At 38.2% G+C, this 23,657-nt stretch overlaps 1 protein-coding gene across 1 annotated transcript in view; it reads right to left on the bottom strand.

Moving 5' to 3' along the window:
* Positions 1-21,134, bottom strand: part of lyst (lysosomal trafficking regulator) — a 75,837-nt gene extending 54,703 nt beyond the window's left edge. The window contains 4 exon segments of the mRNA XM_037781698.1: positions 741-939; positions 6,622-6,710; positions 18,752-19,029; positions 21,032-21,134. Of these exon segments, the coding sequence (XP_037637626.1) occupies positions 741-939; positions 6,622-6,710; positions 18,752-18,832 (369 nt within the window). The 5' untranslated portion in view covers positions 18,833-19,029; positions 21,032-21,134.
* Positions 21,135-23,657: the final 2,523 nt, after the last annotated feature.

The following is a 23,657-nucleotide window of genomic DNA, read 5'->3' as shown; positions in this document are numbered from 1 at the left end:
ATCAAACAACGTGTGGGCTCTGCAGAGCTCATTTCCTCTTTAGATATGACCACCCTGCAAGCTGCAGTGACACCAGCCACAGATGTAGAGAGGCAGCCTAATTGGCTACTAAACAAATATAGAATTGGGTAAAGTGTTTAGAAATCAAAACAGGCATTCAGTTTCTCATGTCTGAGGTCAGGTACAGTCATGAAAATATAAGCATCTACTAATGTGGAAAAAAAAACTGACGACTTTTCACTGGTTTTATTGCGCTGTGGTCATCAAATACCGCTTTAATCTTACCATATGATGTCTGTCTGATGTTATGTTTGCATAATCTTTGTTTCTTTTATCACGTGTTTGCATTACACTGTATATCTCTATCGCAAACTCTGTCTGCAATTTCCTTTCGAGGAAAAGAGATTAGTCGCAGCAGAGGTTATGTAGGCTTATGTGCAAAAATTTAAATTTGCCATGCTGATATTAAACAGCTGCATGAAAAAAAGGTTTAATAGATTCATTAAAACATGAGTCAGATTTAAAAACTAAAAGCAGTGGCCTAAAGTGTAGTGTGAATATTACTGAATTGAACTACAGTAGTAGCATTTACATAATTTTATGACAATAGCTGCAACCCCCATGGCTGAAACTACAGTTTAAATGCACATATGACTGTATGATGCGGCCTCAAGGAGAAGAATGCTCATCTTGATGGACGTTTTTCATGAAGATTAATTTGTGGCCTTGAGCATCCTCACCTGGTCAATGATGGCGTCCAGGGTGCTGAGCAACAGGAAGCCCCGTCCCCTGACCAGGTACTCTCCCAGTGCCACCATGTGACTCTCCTCCTCGTCTTCCTCCCGTGCCTCTGCTCTCTGGGCCACCGCACTGCATAGTTGATGCACATCAGTCAGGAACTCTCTCGCCAGTGTGTTACTGGCTCCACTCATGTCTGAGCTGCAACAGAGGAGTTAAAACATCATAAGACGGTGGCACAATCAAATCTATATACAAGCACTCAAAACTACTATGTGGGATTATGAGGTCGTCCTTCATTAAGAGAAACCAATAGGTTGTCATTTCCGGGTAGCTGCATGATTTTTCATTTAATACTGTAAATATAAATGAAAAGTTGTGAAATCATCTTTACAGACTTTAAAATTCCATAATAACCTTTCAGCATATTGTAATTCAAGTGTTCTGAGAGAAAACTAGACTTCTGCTCCTCCTCATGGCTCTGTTTTCAGGCTTTAAAAAATCTAGCCCGTGACGGGAGACTTTGACCAATCACAGGTCATTTTATTGAGAGAGCGTTCCCATTAGATGTGCTCCGGTCATGTGACAGGAACTTGGCGTTCCTTCACCAGATTTCACAATGGCGGCGGCATCAAAAACTCATTTTACAGCTAAAGTTCGCGAGTAATTGACAGCCGGCTCTCATAGACGGCAGCTGGAAAGCGGACCTCAGATCAGCTCTGACTGCTTGTTTTCCTCCGGTATGTGAAATCTTGCAGATGCCATTAGGAGCACCGGAGGACACAGAGGAACATGATTTTTTTCAGGTTACCTGTTTCATGTACTCATGTACACTTAAACGGATGTTGATTTTTTAGGTGAGCCTTTCTTATAGGTGGTTAAAATGTGTTTCTCTGCCGTCCCCATCCACAGCAGTACATTGCTTTGCTCCAGTGCTCCTGTCTGTTTCTCCAAGCTTGGGGCACGCCGACCGTCCTCTACTGTAGGTAATACACCTACTATGGATAAGTACCTCATACAACCCCACTTCAAAACACCCAAACTATCCCTTTAATAGAGCCATTCTTTGGCAATGAAAGTAAAGTAGAAAGCTGAAGTTATGGAAGTAATTTTAAGGAAAAACAGTAAGTTTAGAGTTCACCTCACATTCTAAATAAAACATAATAATCACACTACTGCTGTGATACTTGAATGCATATTAAGAATTTGGAAGTAGCAGCCTTTTGTCTATTCAGTTTTAATGCACACTTTATGGAGATGGATTGCTAAATGTGAAAAAAATAGTTTACAAAAATAACAGTTTAGTGATTTTATCTGTAATTGTACTAATGTGACAAAGCTGCAGTTTAATCACATCAGTCATTCTGTTGGGGTCAATAATCTAATGGAAATGCCTGGATACCAACTAAGACACAAGTAAAGTGAGATAAAAGAAAAGAAGCCAACTCCTTCAAAAAGCCAAAGCATGGCGACATCTAGATAATCGTGTTGTTCCAGTTCTAGACCATAATCTGGAGGACTCAACACCACACACACCTCACATCTGTCTCCATTCACTGTTGAAGATACACACACCCTTTACAGGAAGGCCCCAATTACACAGCTCAACAATGAATTTACCAACATGAATTTAAGACATCAGGACTGAGCCATAAATAATTCCATCAGACAGTAACCAAATAACTTAGTGCTACATTACCAAACCTACTTACAACATAATAATATAATACGTAGAGAAGTGCTAGGTTAATACAAACTACAAGTATTTAATTTAAAAACCAACAAAGACTAATTCCTGACTCTAGCCTCTGTAATATACACGTATAGTCGTTCTCATCTCACCAAATGTTACTGGTTTCCTCCCAGTCATCTTGTGTTTGCTCCAAGCATGACTGTAGCTCTGCTGGCTGTATCTGCATACCTCCTCACACGACTGCTGACTGAATTTTCTGTTCTGCAGCACAAATTCCATTAAATTGGAATTTCAAATGGAAGCTTTCCAGATTCGCAGCAGATCAGCGTATCACATGAAAGCATGTGATGTCACATGGCGAGGGGACTGGCCTTGGGAATACTGACGAGCCCCCAATGCCCTGTGTAAGACCTCCGTAATCAACCATCATTCACAGTGACGCCCTTTGTATTCTCCACTACAACAACCGTTAAGGGATTTTTTTTTTATGAACAAACAGGTCTACTAAGAACAACTAGAAAAAGCGCCAAAAAGAGACAAGTTAGGTTTGATAAAGCATAGAGTACTCTATCTATTTACAAGATGAAACCCATATTATATTATTTTATTATTTATTTTTTATGACTTTAAGTTTATTGATTTCAAATTTTTAACAACACAAAACCACATCATAGAAAAAACACCTGAACAGAATCCCTAAACAACACTAGACTGAAGAAAGAAAAATAATAATAAAATAAAATAGGTGAGGATTGACTAATACTAAAAGATAAATAAAAGCAAACAGACAACAGCAAAATATTCATAAAACTAAGGCAAATCAAAATAACAGTATTAACATGGCATGTTGTTAAGTAAGTTATAATCTTCTACTAATTTTTATTCTATTCGTCTCTTATCAAGATTGCAAGTTTCTAAAAAACACGCTAAATCTGTCAACACGTACAAAATTATGTACAAAACATGTTTTTATTAGATTTGATGTTAACTCTATTATTTGATTATTGCAGCAGCTGTATTCATAGTTCTTGAGACCACGAGGTTTTCCAAAAAATTATTTGCTAAACACGTTATGTAATGTTTCCACTCTGAAGAGATCATTTTCAGGACATTTGCACCACTGAGGCCTGAATTCTACCTCTGTTAAGGAGTCACTGAACAATATCTACGCCATAGATACATAGGACATGATTTTTAGTCCTACAGAACCACATAAGGAGCTAATTTTCTCAAGCATAACTTGAGAGTTTACATGAGAATTTGGTCAGAAGAGATTATGGACGAAGAAGCTGGTCTGAAGTTGCTAGAGGAAGGAAAAGGATGCAGCCTATACATGCATTTATTTGCTACTTTATGTGGTGACATTGCAAACATAGTCTTATCAATATCTGGATATTATAAAAGAAAAGTTGAACCCTACTGACCTGCTCTTTCTTATACTGAATTGTCCTCTGAAAGAACAATGCTATTACAGTGTGTCACTGAAGAGTATTTAGTGACACAGTGTAACCTCAGTTAAAATTCAACCTCACCATGATAATTCATCTTTAGTCTGAGTGAAACATGTCTCTCCACTGAATGGAGCTTATTTAGGTCACAGGTCACTCTCACACAGGCTAGACGCACATCCAAGAGGCTTTGACATGCTATGCTAGGTTTGACTTCTTAATATGTAAATGCTACTGTTATTTCTAATAAAGCTAGTGTTTGTATTGCATTATCTATTTATTATTTCGGACACTATAACTCTTGTTTTGTTTGTTATTATTTTGTATCTGTTTTTATTTATTATATGTTCGAAATAAAGTCTTTCATTCATTCATTCATTCATTCATTATCCAACACACACATACAGTATAAGCCTCAATAAAAAAAGCTAGCTACGAGAAATGTGTTATGTATTATGTGTTTTTATGTAAATATTATATTATATTTCTGAAGTATTTCACACTTTTATCAACATGGGAGTGGGCAAATATGCTGCTTTATGCAAATGTACGTATATATTTACACAAATCTATGACTAATATCGTCCAGAAACCCTCACAGGTACTGCATTTAGCATAAAAAAATATGCTGACATCATAACATGGCAAACTGCAGCCCAACAGGCAACAACAGCTGTCAGTGTGTCAGTGTGCTGACTTGACTATGACTTGACCAAAACTGCATGTGATTATCATAAAGTGGGCATGTCTGTAAAGGGAGACTCGTGGGTACCCATAGAACCCATTGAAAATGGCCATGCAAGTTTTTCCTGCTAGTATAACATGGTACCAATGGATTCCTGAGGTTTTCTAGTTTCATATGATGCCAGTATCTTCACTGTTGCTTTAAAACTGAGCCCACTACAACCTAAAAATCGAAAGTTGCGTTATTATCGCATTAACTTTGACAGCCTTAGTAAATATGTTATTAAATTAGATACAATGCCTTCGAAAAAAAATGACAGCCGACATATTGACAGTCCAGGCTGCATCGCCAAGAAAGTTCAGGAGAGGATAGTTTTGTCAAAAATATTGAAGTATCGATACTGAATATTTGAAATATTCAGCAGTATCGATACACAGCTACCAGCTGCGCTTTCTGCTCTCTCTTTTCTCCAATAGCAAGTTGACACACACACACCGCTGTTTATCTTTAAATAGAAAACTAAAATTTGATGCCCTCAATGTGTCAATTTTTCCCTGTGGTATCAAAAATGGTATTGAATATCAATATTTTTCAAGGTATTGTATTGAAGTTAAAAATTCCAGTATCGTGACAACACCAATAGAGGATAAAACAATTAAATAGTTAAATAGTCACTCTCCCTTTGTGTATGCTCTGAATTTCGTATTGAGCACCTTTAAAACAATGGATAATATTCAAATATTGTCTGGGTTAGCATGGCTCCGGTTCATATAAGAGTACATCATACGGTGTCTTGAACCAGGATTCCTGTGTGTATAGTGCACTGTTAATAGAGTGTCAAGAGCTATAATGATTTCATGAAGGCAAACATGGTTTATCCGAATGACTAACTGCATCAATATATCTAGTTCTACTGCAAACAATGAGAAATTAAGTGTGAGCACGCACAAGATATTCATCTTGTGCGTTTTTTTTTTGTTCTATCAATTTAAATCTGTCACTAAGGACTGTGATGAGTTGTGATGCACATTTGTAAATGACAATAGAACACATCATGATAATGGATGATTTAAACTGTTTTGTTTTTATTGCGGGCTCTGATTGATGCCAGAAGCAAAGATGAACACCTGTTCAGATGAGCTCCACAAATCAACACTGCTTTTAAAGTTTCAACACAACAATGTAATTAATATCAATAAAAAGCCTCCAACATTACCGATGCTGAAAGCCTTCTCATTTTCAGTGTAGCAACACTTTAACTAACTTACAAACTGATAATTTAAAAAAAAAAAAATACAATTCTAACATCATAAATTTGCAAATCTACAATAAAAGAAAAAAAAAGTGTGGATATCAAACTTAAAGAGAGTTTACGGCAGTGTAATGACTTGCGGATTTTGTGTTTCATTTCTACAACATCTGTTAGCTAAGTGCTCAATTATCGCAGATAAAAGCTCCAAAAATGTAAAAATATGAAACCCTCACAGAGCGAAACATTAAACTGCCTTAAGGTTGTCTTTAAACAAGGACATTAAATCAGGCATTTTAACCGAAGCCCCATTCTAACTAATCACTTTTCAGCTGAGGGAACATATGGCTCACGAATGCTAATGCACTCACTTAATTCTAGGTAGTGTGTGTGTGTCACTTATTTACAATGAACTGAATACAAACAAGAGGCACTTGAGGTGCTTAATGTCTACAATTTTCCTCATCAATATGGAAATCTATGCAGCAAGGTACTCCGAAAGGCTAATGCACCATGATTACATAATGTCTGCAACCTCTACTATAGTGGTGGGACATAAAAATGCTGAAAATAAATCACTTCTGCAGTTACTTTCTTTGTTAAAGAGCAAAGTTAACTGTTTGCAGTCACTGTTTGCCCACTATACCACTGAGGAAGTCATTGTCATTGAGGTGTTGATTTAAAACCATGAAATCTTTGAGGCTGCTGTTTGTGATTCCATTATAAAGCATGGTGTTACCCACCCTTAGTGAGACAAAAACCTCCATCACGGTACAGTTAAAGATGTTAAAATAAAAATGAGACCTACCAGAATTTCAGTGCATCTCTGCTGTTGTTGGGGTGGTGCTGCACATAGTGGAAGAGACAGAGGAAATTCTCCAGACCCTGAAGGCTGACCTGATAAGAAACAGATAAGAAAAAAGAGTAGGAAGATGATTACTCACATGAAGAAGAATTGAAATGAAAAATGCACTACACAAAAGCAATAACCTTTCACTTGATAACCCATTATGACATTACTCTCAGTGATGTTATGTTTTGAAATCAATGGTACAGTCAATTAGATTGTGATGTAACAGCGAGTAATTTCATTATGTGGAACTCTTGCTCTAATATTGATCAGGTCAAATACAGTGCTAAAAGTCAGTATATTTTATTTCTCCTCTCCAACATCCCAATACAAAAGTACTGGAACCAAAACCATTTGTTCTTACACTCACTTTTTCATTAAAATGACAAAAATAATTCAGTTGCCAGAAGCATAAGTCATGTTTAAGATATTGCATTTATCTCTGAACAAACTCACCCAGTCATGTTCAAAGTAAAGGCTCATTGCTTTGAACAAGAGTCCGGTGGACAACACGACGATATTTAAAAATTTCTAATCACAATCTGCAATAAAAAGAACAGCACTGGAGAATGCCTGAATCTGGGGAAACAAAGACCATATAAAGATTAGATCAGCCTCGCCACAGTGCTTAGGTCTGAGCCACACTATAACGCAATCAAAGAATCTCTCACCACCAGAGCTGGCGAGGCAATCGGGACATTCTTAAAAGTGAGACAAGCCAGATGACCGCTTTTAACTGCATTACCGGTTCCAGGATAGTGTGTTAAAATCTTCCCGCCCAGCAGACATGCGATTCTCTAAGCCAGCATCCTGCCTTCCCTTACACCAGCCAGGAGCTTGCTTTACTCCTCTGCTAATCTGACACCACTGACTGGAGTCATTCAGGCAACGCTGATCCTTGACTGATGTGGCTGCGCTGAGTGTCTGGGTCACAAAGCCAAAAGAATAGATACCACATTACCAGTCACATTACACTCAGTCTGACCTACGATGGCACTGACAGGATGGAAAAAACAACTTGTTAACCAAAGTTAAAGGGCTATACCGTTTTATCAATAGCATTATTATTACTATAAAGGGATGCATACAGAAGTGAAGTCTGTGGGTTCACTACAAATCTGTTAAGCTGGTGAGCTTAGTACGCACATTCAATGCAAGCTCTTTTCAAATTCAGATTGAGTCAGGTACCAATACCTAATCTTTTGACCACTAGTAGTTCAATGTGTTTATGATTAAATTAAGAGCATACAATTGTTTATCTAGCCCTTATCGTTGCTAATTTTGCACTTGAAGTGCGCTAGATCGAAGCATTTCACTCTAAAATGTAGCTAACAAAAGGGTAAAGTGCATTTTCTCATATTGCAATATATATAGCAGAAACAAATGTCAGTTTTTTTCCAACATCGTGCAGCCCTAATTTGTACATTAACAGGGATAGCACAGCATGGAAGTGAAAACAGTGCTCTGTTTATTTTAATGAGAAAGTGCAGTGATAAAAATATGTTGTTACTAAAATCAATGAATAATCGTGATAAATATTCGTGATATCAATATGGATCAAAATAATCATGATCATCATTTTGGCCATAATCGTGCAGCCCTACTAGTAGTGCTATGGAGCAATGTTTGTACAAGTGGGTCCCCATTTTGTTTGTATCATGTCTGCACAGAAGAACACACGAGCATGAGGGCAACGTGGTACACACTCTTGGCAATCATTAGTAACGTTAGTCTACTGATTGACAATTGGTGGCGATAGCGCCGAAAGAAGGATTGCACCGACTGGGAAGAAGAAGACCTGCTAGCAAGCAAACCAAGGAGAGTTAAAAAGAGGAGATGTCACAGCTTTATATAGTGTCATATCATTATACAACACATGCGCAGTAAAATCTGGTCTGCACTAGCCGAACGGCTCACTAGCTGGTGCACGATCATAGAACATGAGGATGATGGATTCGTTTCACTGAGGCATCTGCAGGGAGGGTGTCAAAAGTAGCCTATTTTATGGGTGAGAATGACAATTCTGCAATTATTAAAAAGATCTTTAATAAAAACCATAAACAAATGCTTTCTATTTGAAAACGTTCTATTGTATATCAGCCACCATCCATTCGAGTGTACCCAAAAAGTTCTGTCATGCCGAACGCACCCAAGTGGACACTATCCCTTTATTTCTAGCGCCGTCTGCTGTATCCCCCCCAACATCGCAGTTCCAGTTACCCTGCGAGTGTGTCATACCCCATAGCTCAAGACCGTGTCCTAGCCTCCATTCAATAGCTTTGAAGCAAACAAGAATATAATCAATGTAGGGTTTAAAGTATTCAAAACATTGGCTTTACAAATGTTTTACGAGGAGAGGAACACATTCAATATAGACCTAAAGAATACACACAATGCGTTATGGTGAGAAACACTGAATGTAAACATAACTTTTGTTTGCTAGAAAACTCCATAGAGCACCTTTAATTCCTCTTATTTTGGAGAAAATATGCATCAACTAAACACTGGCACTCAACAGCACCACCACTTTCACCAGCATTAGTTTGCACCCTTGGATTCCCTACAAAATAATAAAGCTTTAGTATAACTCCATACATTCACAGTGATATGTCACATTGACACCACGGCAAATCATTTAGCTGCATGGACGCTGATTTCGACATAGACTCTAATCCTGGAATCTAAAGCAGAAAGTGACAAATACAGAAAGCACGTGACATAAAACAGCCCTTTAAAGAGTAAATGTGGCTTCATGTACAATTATAGTGCGTTTACTATTTTCTGTGTCTTCTTTACATGCTGTGTCTTCTTTACATGCCCTAAAAGACATATCCATAGCTAACTATGCATTGTATCTGTGAAACTGATGTGCCTACTCTCCATGACTAACAACACAAGAGGGAACCTTTCAAATCGGTTATTCAGGTGTCTGCAGTTTCGTCACGACTCTGCTTTTGCTGCTAACCGTCGCGGCGAGGACGGGGACCGAGGCTACTCTTCTGGCAAAACCCAGCTCTGTTGTATAGATACATGGTGAGTCAGCTTCCTTCCTGTGTCACAACTGTCAAAGCAAGTTTTGTGTTGCTTGTTACCACTATGAATCACATTAAAAGAGCTAGCAAATATGCAATATAACATGGGCTAAAAGATGAACACATTAATGTCCTAAAATTTGAAGTTGCAGCAGGTGATGATGATGGTGCAGATTTGACCACACTCACCAGGGTCAAGGAAGGGCAGAGAGGGTGACACTTCAACAGCTGAGGCAACAACCCACCCAAGCAGTGAGGGGATGGGTGGGGAGGTAGGTGGATGGGGGTCACTGCACACCAGGGGTCTGGACAACATCACACGGGGGAGACGGGAAGAGAAAGAAATGCATAGGAGAGACAGGAGAGGACAGGGGTAAAACAGAGCTGACAAGAACATAAAGGTGAAAGAAATAACTGCAGCAACAGATGAGAGCAGAGATAAACAGAGGGAGGAACCGGCAGGAAATCAAAGCTTCAAGGTTGCCAAAACTGTTATTAGTTTAATAAATAAGCCCTGGAGTTACGCTGGGGCTGTGCACTCAGTCTATTAAAGTTAAATCTCCCAAAATGAGCATCTAAAATGACTTGATTTGTCCTTGTGTTATCAGTGTATCTGTTGTGGCCGCATTCCTCATATTGGAAAGGGAGACTACGTGGTTCTTGATGACACTAATTTCCCAGCAACAGGGTTGTTTTTTCCCTCTGAGGCTCTAATCCAATATTACAATGCACTCGGCACAAACCAGCCAGGGTGATTTGATAATGGAGAGACTGCCAATACTGATTAATACAGCTTGGAGGGGAAATCAACAGCTCACAAAGCCCCGAGAACACATTTCTGTAAGCAAAAAAGAAAGCGTTGACCTTTCCTCTGCAGTGATGAACTTCTTTATTAGCTCATTTGTCATGTAGACATACACAGGCTATCTGGGTAGTTGAGACAAACGGCTACCGATTTCACTTATTGACACTTGTATGTTAAGCTGTTTAGCTTTTATGCTATGTTAGCTATTATATGATTTGTTCTATATCATATTAGTGATGCAGACCTGCAGGCTGCCTGGCCAAAGAGAAATTATCTCATGATAAGAATACACATTTAAGTTGGATAATAAGGGAGACACACACAGCATAGATTCATCAGAATTGAGGAAAAAAACAACACTCTTTTAATAATATTTAACTAATACTTTATGCTCTTTTTCTTGCCTGGTCCAGGAAGGTTAGAGGTCAGATTCAGCTACATAACAGCATGCCTGATGCGGACACTTGCTTAAGGAAACCTCAGAAGGAAACACATTTGCTCACACTTGCTTCGTTTGTATACACCAGACTGACAATACATCATCCGGAGTAGGCTCGCATGACCACGCCCCCATTTGGGGGAAAACAATCCAACGTTCCTCATAGACGGTAACAGCGTAAAGAGAAGAAGTTGAAACATGTATCTTAACTTCTACTCTAAACAAACCGGTAATACTATTAACGCTATGCCGAAGAATTGCTATGTAGTTGGTTAGCTAACGTTAGCTTGAGGCTGCTGCAGTAATACAGTCATACATTAACGTTATAGCAGCATCAGACTGTCGTCTCCAACTAAATCTCAGCCTGTAGATCAAACAGTTGGCTATTAACAGGTTGGTTATTTAAAGACACTTAGCCTAATGTGATTCAATCAAATATGTATAGAAGTCTGGATAAGCAATATCTGGCCACTGTGTTAGACGGGGGAAGACTGAAGGGACATGGCGGCAATCAACCATCATTTATTAATGTATCGTGAACGCTCAGGTTCAGGCAAGGTAGCAAAATAGTTATTAGACATGTGTATAAAACAAACACTTGTTTAACAAGAGATGAATGCATACAAATTTGTCAAAATTACAATCCAAACATACATCAAATTGCATTGAAGTCTATGAGATCTTTGGTTTTCTTTCCCCCAAAAGGGGGCGCGGCCTTTTTGCGAAGTATCTGTATAAGCCAGTCTGATGTATACTTAAGTCTCTATGTTTTAGCTTTTTTTTTTGTCAGAGGGTGGCTTTATATGAGAGGAATACAGGTTTGAACACTGAAAGCCCAAGCAAAGTTTCCATAATGGCTCGGACATGGTGGCCGTGACCTGTTTCTTTTATCCAACATAGCAATCATGGGAGGCCTAGTCATGGGAGTCTGATGGCTGAGTCACCCACACTGGTACAGACTTTCCTCTCAAGCTCTCTTTGGATAATTGGGTAGACTACAACTTGGCAGAGGCAGTGAAAGCGATGTGATCCTGTCCTCGTGAGAGAGAAGACGTGGGGCGTTGGTTATGCAATGTTTTTTTTCCGGTTTGAGATCCCTACTGATCTAATTTGACATTTGGGTGATGAGCATCATGAGGAGCCCCTAACGTTCCGCATTTCCTCACAAACTACTACAGCGAGAGAGCAGAGGCGCTTCGCTTTTTCCACCCATTAAGACACACAACAAAATGTCAAGAGGCTACCATCAAAAAGCATGTTTGTGTTTCTGTCAGTGTCAGATCCACACTGTCACAAACCGTGACCTTTATTCGAGCATAGCCACTGTGCAGGAAATGAAAATATGTCCCTTTCTGTTTCTTTGTTTTCATTACAGGGAGATTGAAAGTGCAAGCTTGGTCAAAATTATAATCCAAACAGCCTGCTCTGGCCTCTCTCTTCCCTGGTGGACTGAGAGACTCTGTTTTTGAGGAAGAGTCCGGACTTAATAAGATGCCACTGAGTGGAAAAAGCTGGGACAGAGCAATGGTTGGACTCTGACTCACCCCAGAGCTACAGACATGAATTATTCATCCATTCAGCCAATCGGTTGGAACAGCCCTGGAGACCAGAGCGAGTAGGAGTTTGGTTGAAACTTAAGAACGGAACAATAAATGCAGATGTGAAACAAGTCCTGTGGTCAACCAGCAAACCTGAGAATGCAACTTCACTTGAGACAACATACTAGAAATCACACCGAATAAGATGATCAACAATCTTTGGCGAAAGTAGTATGATTATCACAAGACATCATGATCAGAGCATGACTGCATGCTTTTTATGGTTGGACCTTAGCACTTTCAATTTCACTCTAAGAGCAATGTCATGGTGAATTCACGAAAAAAAGTCAGAGTATTAATGGCAAATTACTGTGCAATAGTTGAAACGGCTTCATCACACGAATATGTTGCCAGATATGTTTAAAATTAGTAGGCCTATAATTTCTAGTGTATGTATTTCAGGACTGGAACTTATATTGTGGTACATGTGATTTTGACACAGTAGGAGGAAGACTATCTGTGCGTTCCAATACCCATACTACCATACTATTTAGTATGAAAGAAAAAGATTTAGTATGTCCCAATACGTAGTATGTCAAATGCAGTATGCCAAAAATGCCAGGATGTCCAACTGCATCTTGCAGTATGCAAGCCAGCATGCTTTTCTGGCTATTCTGACCCACAATCCTCTGCACAGCGGAAGATACGTCAATACGGCTCAGTCTAGTTAATATAGGCTTCATTCCAAATCGCATACTTTTTCTTTTTACTTCAAATTTCGTGCTACAGAGTGCGACGCATATGAGCAAGAGGTTCAAAGTTCAATGTTATGACAAAGTAGTATGTCCCAATTGTATGCATACTGCATGTAACAGTATGTACTTTGTGAGGCCAGCTGCAGTATGTACTAAAAGTAAAAAGTATGTGATTTGGAACGTAGCCTATGACTGGTTAGAGGTAACAAGTTATGAGGGAAGACCTTTTGGTGTGAAACTCCCCCATCACTTGAGGTTAGGCAATACTAACCCTGAAAACATGTGGGCTGAGACAGCTCCAGTCTGATTGGTTGGTTTTTCCATTTTAGGTTACAGTGCTTTAGAAATTACTTATCTGAAAAAGTCCCATAATTCTCCAAAAATGCAGTAAAGTAGTGATTCTCAACTGCTAAGACTTTACTACTGTATGTCCATTGTTGTTTTGCTGAGAAACAATACTGCCTTTAGGCTATACATAATAACACAACTCACATATTAGAATAATCATGCAAAAAAAAATGTGCTAAACTGACATACTTTATGCAGATATAAGGTAGGCCGTTTAATAAATGTTGGATATATGCTAGTCAACATCATCCAGTTTTATTTTACCAGACTGCTGTATGAAAATGACTAGAGAGACCCATTAATGCAGCAATTATGCTATTTTTCCCCACTTAACTGTGCTCTTAGTTACTCAGATGTGGAATATGATCCATACACATTATCATTAATTGCTTAGATAGCTAGAGCAGAGCATATCACAGCTGACCTTAAAGCCACACAAACTACACAACATAATGTCTCTGATAATACAATCATGGAAATAATGTACACAGCTTTTACCAAAATAACCGATATAAGGAATGGTGCATTTCATATTGTTCAGTTCTGACAAGCCAAATAATGAACTTTGGGGATGCAAAGCGCTGCCATCTTTACTCCCTCTTTAGTATTCACTACATTTCGCCTATGCTTTGCTCGACAAGTTTAATCTTCTTTAGACAAGGATTCAGGGATTTACCACAGAAGGAATGTAAAGCACAGAACTGAGCTTAGAAAGCTAATGGCAAGAAATGTGGGTGGAATATGTGACCAGGGCTGTCCTAATTCAGAAAATCACAATCGGCTTTACACAAAAGTATCTGTTGTTACAGATTAAGTGACAATGAATGTACAGACAATGGACATATGGCTTATAAACATGACGTCAGAGTAGCTACAGAACGATACTTACATAGATGGGTCCATCACCCTGTAGAAAAATGTCTTTTCAAATGCAGGGCAGGTCATCCATTTTTATGCAAAAGCTAAATTCAATGAGAGTTAGCATTAGCCTGCAACTGACTGAATTTAATATAAGAGTGAAGCAGAGCCAGCAGAGATTAGTTAGCTGGTGGAGCCCCTTGATACCAGCAGACCAGAAAAGTGAAGTGTTCCAAACACCACGCTTTGGTGTTTGGAAACATCCTGTTAGCTCATAATGAAACTGAACAACACACAGCAACAAAACCTGGGCTCTTGCTTGGCTCCTGGCCGGGTAACCATTCTACTAAATTGACTCTGCTCATCAAGATTCAGAGAGATTGGGCAGAATGGAAAGTGTCCCCACTGATACTTTTATGCAAGTGTGCCTAAGGTAGATTTCCCTCATAGTTGAACCCACTAATACGGTAGTTTGGCTCCATGAAAGGAAGAAATTCTAAAGAATGGAAAGAAAAGGCTTAATGCCTCAAATCCTATTATACTGAAGCTATAATGCAAATACGCTTAGTCGCTTACCTAAAGTAAATGCTACAGTTGATAATAGTGGATTTCGTATAATGGTGTATCTAATGTGCAGTAAATATATAGCAAGTAGGAGGATGCCACCAATGCTCTGCTTTATAACCAGAGCTAGGCAGATCCACCACAACAGTTTGCTCCGTCCCTAGATTTAGATTTACATTTTTTTATAGATTTTATTTAGGAATGCACCGATACTGGATCGGATATCGGGGCAATACAAACTCAAATAGCTGGATCGGATATCGGTGACAATGTGGCCAATCTATTCAGTTCAATTCTATGTTTATATACTATATACTGGTATTTTAATTCCTGTTTAAGTTTTGACAAATCTGTTGCTGCATTAAAAAGTTTTACACTTGAATTGTAATTACTGTTAATTTTGATGGTAAAAATGGATGGTGTACGACTTATTATCTTAAAAATAAAGAACAATTAAATGTATTTATTGGTCACATTTTGTTTTACAAAGTTAGGAAAGCAATGTTTAAGTCAAGCCTGATACCCAAAGCCCAGGTTTCGCTATCGGGACTAAAAAAGTCGGATCGCTGCATCCCTAATTTTATTTATTTACACATACAAAACAGGTACAAGTTCATATTACAAAAACAAAAGTGATGGAGAGGTGCAAAAAACCCAATTGTAAAAAGAGAATAAAATATTAAAAAGGATGGTAAAGAGAGAGAGAAGAAGAAAATTGAGACTATGGTTCACTTTGACCTAAAAAATAGAGGCCGTATAAAAAATGTAATCTTTTTATGGCATTTCTGCTTTTTCAAAAAACTATTAACTGCGAATGATTGTCAAAACAGGAAACAAAAAGAGGAAAGTATGGTCAAACATCAGGTCAAAGTCAGACCCAACCCAATGAGCCATCAAGGCATCCCAGTTCTATTACTGTCCTTGGTCATTGTGCATGTGAAAAACTAGCAAGAGATTAATCCTGATAGAAATGCAGATGAAAAGCAGAGAGATGAGAGACAAGAACGCAAAGAATAAAAGATGAGGAGGGAGAGGAGAAAAAGAGCAAAGCTGCTGTCACACTTTTTTGTGGTATCTTATTGATTACTGCAGGAGAAGGCGTCTTTTTGCCCTCCACATTTCACTGTAAAGTGTGACCACAGAATTGGATACAGAGCAGCAGGGCCGAGTCTTGCCGTCTGGTGGGCGTTAAGACAAGGGCCTTTCAGTCGTTGGACCGTTTCCATGATCACTTAATCATGTTTACCTGCAATGACTAGCAGACGCCACAGATGGTAGGAATGTACAGTATAAACTTGTGCACTGATGGGATTTCCAGAAAGAGCTGGAGAAAAATATAATTTGCAAGCAGTGCAACAGCATCCATGTGAGTGCTGCAGCCTGCCACTGTTTGTTCCCATCAGATTCAATCAGGAGGGAAAGCTACATTATCAGCAAACCGGAGAGTACAGCTGTGCTCACTAACCATCTTTCTCTGCATCTCTCACACACAGACACACACACACCCACGCACACGACGCTTTGATCACTGCAAGGGTGACAAGTGGAGGAGCAAACACAGTCGTCCCAAGGGAGCTGTCACAACATAAAGTGACATAAAAAGTTACCATTAATAGAAATGCAGAGCCTGCTTGGTGCAGTCCAAGCGTTAGTATTACTATGACAACTGGGAACAAGCCAGCACCATTTCTACAGCTGATATCCTAATGCACATGATTAACAAAAGAAACGAAGCATATACACACCATTTCCAAGAATGTAAAAACCCTACAGGGTTTCTCAGCACTCGTTAGCTTTAAAAATGATAGCAGGTCTGTCTTTTAAAGACGACTCACACGTGATAAATCAAAAATAATCGACTAATATAATGGCTAAATCACCCCATCTGTGTGTGTGTGTGTGTGTGTGTGTGTGTGTGTGCAGGGCAGATCACTCAGCCTGCAGTCCGATCCTAATCCAAGTCTCGTGATCTGGCTGCTGTTAGTTCTCTGACAGCAGGAGGGGGGTGAAAAGAGCTGCAGTGGCCTGACAGAAATTTAAGAACCAACGCCACTCACTCCTAAATCACTGACACGGAAACAAAAGTGTACTTGCACAACACTCATAATGAGCAATCTGTGGTTTACACCTGCCTCCACCTCTGTGAAGTGACTCACTGATAGTCCTGCTTGCGCTTGTGCTGTGTACAAGTTACAGCTTTGGCTCTAAAAGTGGCACCTAGGGACCGCCAGGAGGATTCAAGGCATCCCATCCCGAAGCAACGAGGGGAATCATGTTCTACCACAATGGCAGAATGACACGTACTCAACGACTCTCAATCCTGCAGTTACAAAATATGTCATATCTGAAGACAAACAATCTTCCCCGATTCTCAGGAGGAAATCTTATAAAAACAGGCATCTGTAGTGTCCTGAATGTCTCTATACAGATGTTTCATTTGAAGTTTTTTGGGGTGTTTGAATTAGTTAAACAAGTACAAACACTTATATACACTTGCTACTTTATCTAAACTTCACATACTGTTTTTCTGTTAAAGAATGTACTGTATATAGAACAGAATTAACATGTGTGTCTTTTTTTACTGTCATTTTCTACAGTCGTGCAATAGCCTCTTCTAGTTTCATAATCACTCACTGTGGAACAGCTGACGCACAAAACAGAAAGTAATTTAGGAAGCTTGAATACAAGGAGCTGACTAAAAAGAAGGTCTCTTGACAATGTTTGAAATAGTTGGATATTACTTAAAGTGATCATTTGGAATCAAACTAATATCCAGCACTGTTTAGACGCAGTAATATTTGGATTATGGTGTGTCAAATTAAAATTGTAAACAAACAAGAAACCCTCATGGAGAAAGGAGGAATGAGGGTATGTTTGTTCACATACTTAAGAAAACTACCATGAGTGAGCAATAATAAATGGACTTATGCTGTATTTGAAGGTATAATCTCCTATTTTCTAATTCAAATTAAATACAGTATGTGGCAAGTTCAAATTTGACCCGTTTTCAAACTTCATTATATCATAAATATTGGGTTTCGTTCATCTAATTGTCCCAAAATAACATGGATGAAAGTAATTCATAATTTCTGGGGTGTTTTCTTACTCAAACATGAGGTATAATTTCATGTAAATGAGGTATATTGACCATAAATTACAAAGTGTAAAAAACTTGTGGTAATGAGTTGGAATGAAGTTAGCTAAAAAGGTGTCATTATGTGCTGCCATTGGAATTTTTTTTTATATTATAATATTCATAATATTCTGACTAAACTTTGACATATATCCATCTGTGATAATCCATCAACATTATGTTTCTCTGATACTAACTATAGTCAAAATTATTAATAATTTCTGCCTTTTTTTTTTTACTCAAAAAATGAGGTTTCATTTCATGTAAATGAGGTGACCATAAATGACCATACCATAACCATGACCATAAATTACAAGAACAAGTGTAAAAACGGAACGAGGTTGGCTAGAAAGGTGTAACACAGAATTTGGTGATAATTTATAGTTTATGCTTCATAAACCGTCAAACCAGACCAAAACGTGCAAGGTCGACGGGAAGACAATAGGAGGGTTTAACAATGATGCAAACAAATACTGTTTATCCATCAAAATAAACACGATATACCTGACTGTATCTTCTAGGAGGCTTTTTCCAGGACTACAAGGCAGTGGTCCAAACTAAAAGTAAGCATCACCTCCATCCTACAGTAAGTGTAGTGTCCGCCAGCAGTGCCTACCTGCAGATCCACTCCTTGCAGTCTACAATCCATGTACTTTTCCCACGCATATGACAGATCCGTCTGCTGTGGACTGGCCATGTCGTCCACAACTCCCAGGTACAACACCAATCAGGGCGTTGAGGAAGTCAGGAATGACAAAAAATCTCTTTCTGGTGTCCTCCCAAATCCTCCAGGTGGCTGAAAGTGCCCCGGACGAAGCCCCAAATGTTCTCCTGAGTCATTCATAGCAGCTTCATGATTCACTGCGCTGCTTTGCCACTTTTTAAATTGAGCTCCTGCAGAAACAGATACACAAAGTGTGAAGGGTTAGCAAAACACACAATCAGCAGTAGCAAAGCCTGTTTCGCTTTTGTTTTTACCCAAGCACTCTGCAGTTGATTATGACGCACTTTAACCTGACTTGAACTCCAAACTTCACGACGAGCTCCACACACACTGTAGCATAACCAAAACAAACCGGAGTGTAGCAGTGCACTGAGCTAGCTAGCTAGGTATCTGACAGAAACAACCTGCGTCAAATCCTCAAGCAGGTTCAAGCAACCCATTTCCGGTAGGGGATTTTGTTTCCAGAATAAAAGCATCTAACAGTGTTAAGATTCAAGATTCAAGCCCTTTATTGTCATTGTGTAGTACAACGAAATTAGATTGTGACAATCCCATAGGTGCTAATGAAAAGATAATACACTAATACAAAAAAGAGATGGTGCAATATAAATATAAAAAATATAAGAGATAATGCAATATAAAATATAAAAATACAATATGTATATACATATGTAAATACATGATCATGTGGAAAACTGATATATAATATAATGGAGGTGAGAAATATGATCATTTTAAAAGTAAATCATTATAAATCTAAGGGCCACAAACATAACTCCTATAGGAATATATTTTGAGAATAAATGTGACCATACAAACATTTAGATATTTTACATTTTTACAGATAAATCCGCCTTAGACTAGTAATTTGTTCAACATGACAAACTAATCCTTGCAAGGTTAACTTTGGCGCCACCTGCCTACATCATATATGTATTTGTAATTAATAGCAGAATCTAATTATTAAATAATGTTTATAATAAAGTCATTTTCAATAATTCTTTAGGTAAATATTGGGGTAATTTGGCAGTAATTCCAAAGAAATTTCAAATAGGTTACTTTACTAATTATCACCTAATTACCATGAAATTTGCAGACCTGTAAAATGAAGTGTCACCATATATTTAATTTAGGCTTTAGAATTGCTTTTTAAAAATAATATTTCTTAATAAAGGAAAACCTGTCTGCCATGGTGGCAGGTGAACTGTAATTTCCACCTGCTACAGACAACATTTACCCTGTTATTTAACAGGTGGCAGGTGCTAATTTGATTCCCTGCCTCCAGGACGACTTATAGATTTTAAAGGTCCATTCAGTCAAAATGCTATTTCTGTCCAAGCACTTTTAAAGGTTTATTTCACCCAAATACTTTTTTTTTTTTTTTTTTCTCTCTCTCTCTCTCTCTCTCTCTCTCTCTCTGTCTCTCTGTGTGTGTGTGTGTGTGTGTGTGTGTGTGTGTGTGTCTCTGTGTCTCTCTCTCTCTGTCTCTCTCTCTCTCTGTGTGTGTTGGTAATGTAAGGTAAGGTAATGCAGTTCAGCTTTCAACTCTGCCAGCTGTACATTTCATCTTCTAGGGTTTTCAGCAGTGCAGTGCATTTGAGCTTCAACATTTTTAGGCAAGTCATTTCACATTTCTGCATTTCCAGCAATGCTTTGCAATAAATTTCAGCTGTCAGTATTCCCACGCATTTTCAGCAGGAAATGCATTTTCTAGTTGTTGTTGATTTACACTTTTAATTGAATGTCTACACCTCCAGTTGAGGACTGAACTGATTCTCAGAAAAGTTGCAGTTAGTCTTTTATTTTGAAAGTCCTGCTCGTTAGCTGTGTAGCTAATGTTCTAGCTAGCTTGACAACAAGAAACAGCAGGACAGCTCGATAATTACAACCATAATATAATGTTTAATACTCTACTAGCCTTAGAGCCGATAAACCTAATCTTTTCAACAACCTATCTCAATGAACAACATATATTTCCCTGTATTTTAGCCGCGTTGCTAACAGTAATAAACGTTAGCTGTTGTTGCTCCGCAACCGCTGCAGCTGTCAGATACTGTGTTAGCAGAGAGGAGCGAACATTAACGACATTTACCACAATAAGCAGACTATTAAAGGCATTAGCGACATCTTAATACACAGTTTAAAGTGGGATTAATTCATTTTCATACATACCTTTCGTTTCCCATCAATTAAAGCCAGATAATGCTGCTAGCCGTCCAGCAGACACTGACTTATACTGTGTGTGATTCTGCCCTCAGCGATGACTACTAGGCTTTGCCTTACAATAACGCGTCTCTGCTTTAAAGTGACCACTTTGCATATATTGAGGATGCATGGGCAAACCATCAAATGTTCAAGGTTTCCAATTAATGTGATTCAAAAATAGTTTCCACATTTATATATATCACAGACTATGAATAAAAATATATATATATTATATAATATTCAACACTTTGTTTATTTCTTATGTAGAATGAACTTCATCAAAGCAACACTTTTGAGAAGGAAAATAATAATTTATTAAAATCCTAAATACACCCTAAAGCCATTATTTTGGAAATAATTGCATACTATTATTTTACAATATAGTTCATTTTATATATTTAGTGTGACGTGTTTATACAATTAATATTAACTACCATAAACTACGTAATTGTTGTTAATTTACACTTTTCATTGAAGTCAGGGTCTGAAATTAACCTTTTTCCTCACCTGCCACTGTGGCAGGTCACTGAATATTTCTACCGGACACTCATTTTTTTTTGTCTGCCACTTCTAAAATCTAGGTTTTAAAACTGTAAACACTGACTCAGTGATACCAGGCTGTAGAATTATGGAATATATCATGTAACCTTAATCCATGACTATATTTGGCAACACTTCATTTTACAGGTCTGCAAATTTCATGGTAATTAGGTGATAAATAGCAAGTAACCTATTTTAAATTTCTTTGACAATCAGCGATGACTACTAGACAGTCCCATACAATAACCGCCCCTTTGCTGTCAACGGAGACATATTTTCATTTGTAGGTGCTTCAACGTCTACATTTACCTACTATCAGTAAGTAGTAAATCAGTCTTTTGGATGAATTCTTATACAAAAGACTGATTTATCCTTTTTTTATCTGTGTTAAAACAGGGTACAAATAATCCTCGCAGACTCGTCTGAGGGTCAGGATGGCACATATGTGTTAATAAGCGCTCACAGCCGGTGACCCGCCCACTGACTTCTGTTCTGCTTCTGATTGGATGACTCACAATTAAATCCCCATCAATCAAAGCGTTGCGTTCAGGAACGGTGGTGCGTTTGATAACTCTCTGTAAATCAGCAAATGGGTACCTTAAATGTCCCATATTATAAAAAAGGTGAGATTTTCATGTTTTTTTATTATAAAGCAGGTTTAAGTTCTATATAAATACTGTGAACTTGTCGAAACACTCAATCCACAGAGAAATACACACAACCCGTATTCAGAAACTCTGCATTTGAAACAAGCTGTCAGGATTTCTGCCCATTCGTGATGTCACGAATTTACAATATTTAGACCCTTGACATAATTTTAAACATAAACATGTGTCCTAGTTTATTCCTGTTTGCAGTGTATGTGAATGTCATCAGCTGACAGGAAGTACACATGGACCCAAGCTGTTGCCTAGCAACGCAATTCTGTTGCAATTCCGTCAAAATGCGCTAAAACGGAGCATTTCAGACAGAGGGTAAATACAGGCATATTCAGGCAGACAGTATGAGGAAAATAAAAATGTTTTGAACATAACAGCATGTAAACATGGTCTAGTAGAAACACAAAATACAGGTATGAACCTGAAAATGAGTACGGTATGGGACCTTTAAATACTGGTAAAAAAATAAAACTGGTAACCCAGTTTAACTGTGCCCATGCAGTCATTGCTTGTTTAGTGTGGATACAGTTCTGATCTGAATTAGCAAATTATATAATATGATAAACATAATATATATATGCATGCAAAAAAACTACATAGATGTGATTATCATAAAGGGCATGTCTGTAAAGGGGAGACTCGTGGGTACCCATAGAACCCATTTTCATTCACATATCTTGAGGTCAGAGGTCAAGGGACCCCTTTGAAAATGGCCATTCCAGTTCTCCCTCGCCAAAATGTAAGCCTCCTTCCAGACAAACTAGTATAACATGGTACCAATGGATTCCTTAGGTTATCTAATTTCATATGATACCAATATATTCACTCTAGCCTTAAGAAGGAGTCTGCTACATCCTCTTAAAGACAGTAATGTCGGTGGGTTTGATTATAATTTTTTTAGGGGTCCTGAGATGAAATTTAGGTGTGCTTGAGCACCCCTAAAAAGAGTCTTAAATCGCCCCTGAGATGTTTTAATATTACATATATAAACCACCACACACAATATTATTGTGTATATATATTATTATCATTTGTCTTATAATAAACTGGGTGTAAGTCAGACAAAACAAACAATTTGATGACATCAGTTTGGGGATTTAGAACATCAATAAACTTTTTTTTCTGACATTTTATAGGCGACAATATTTTTTAATCAATTAATTAACTAATAATGAAAATTTTGTTGCAACCCTAACATGAATGTTGTGGTTTCAATAAGGTTGCAGCTCATGTAAGTAAATTAGACCATATTCCGAGTTTATCTAGAGCCTGTTAATGCACCACTGACGTAGGCACGTGTCTCCCTTTTTGCAGCAGCATACAGACTGTGGGGGTGGCAGCAGCATTTTGTTTTCCTTTATATCATCAGAGCAGAAGCGTCATACCACTGCCAC

The sequence above is a fragment of the Sebastes umbrosus genome, chromosome 10 (assembly GCF_015220745.1).
Source record: "Sebastes umbrosus isolate fSebUmb1 chromosome 10, fSebUmb1.pri, whole genome shotgun sequence".
NCBI classification, from domain to species: Eukaryota; Metazoa; Chordata; class Actinopteri; order Perciformes; family Sebastidae; genus Sebastes; species Sebastes umbrosus.
This window is presented reverse-complemented; position numbering and strand designations above follow the sequence as displayed.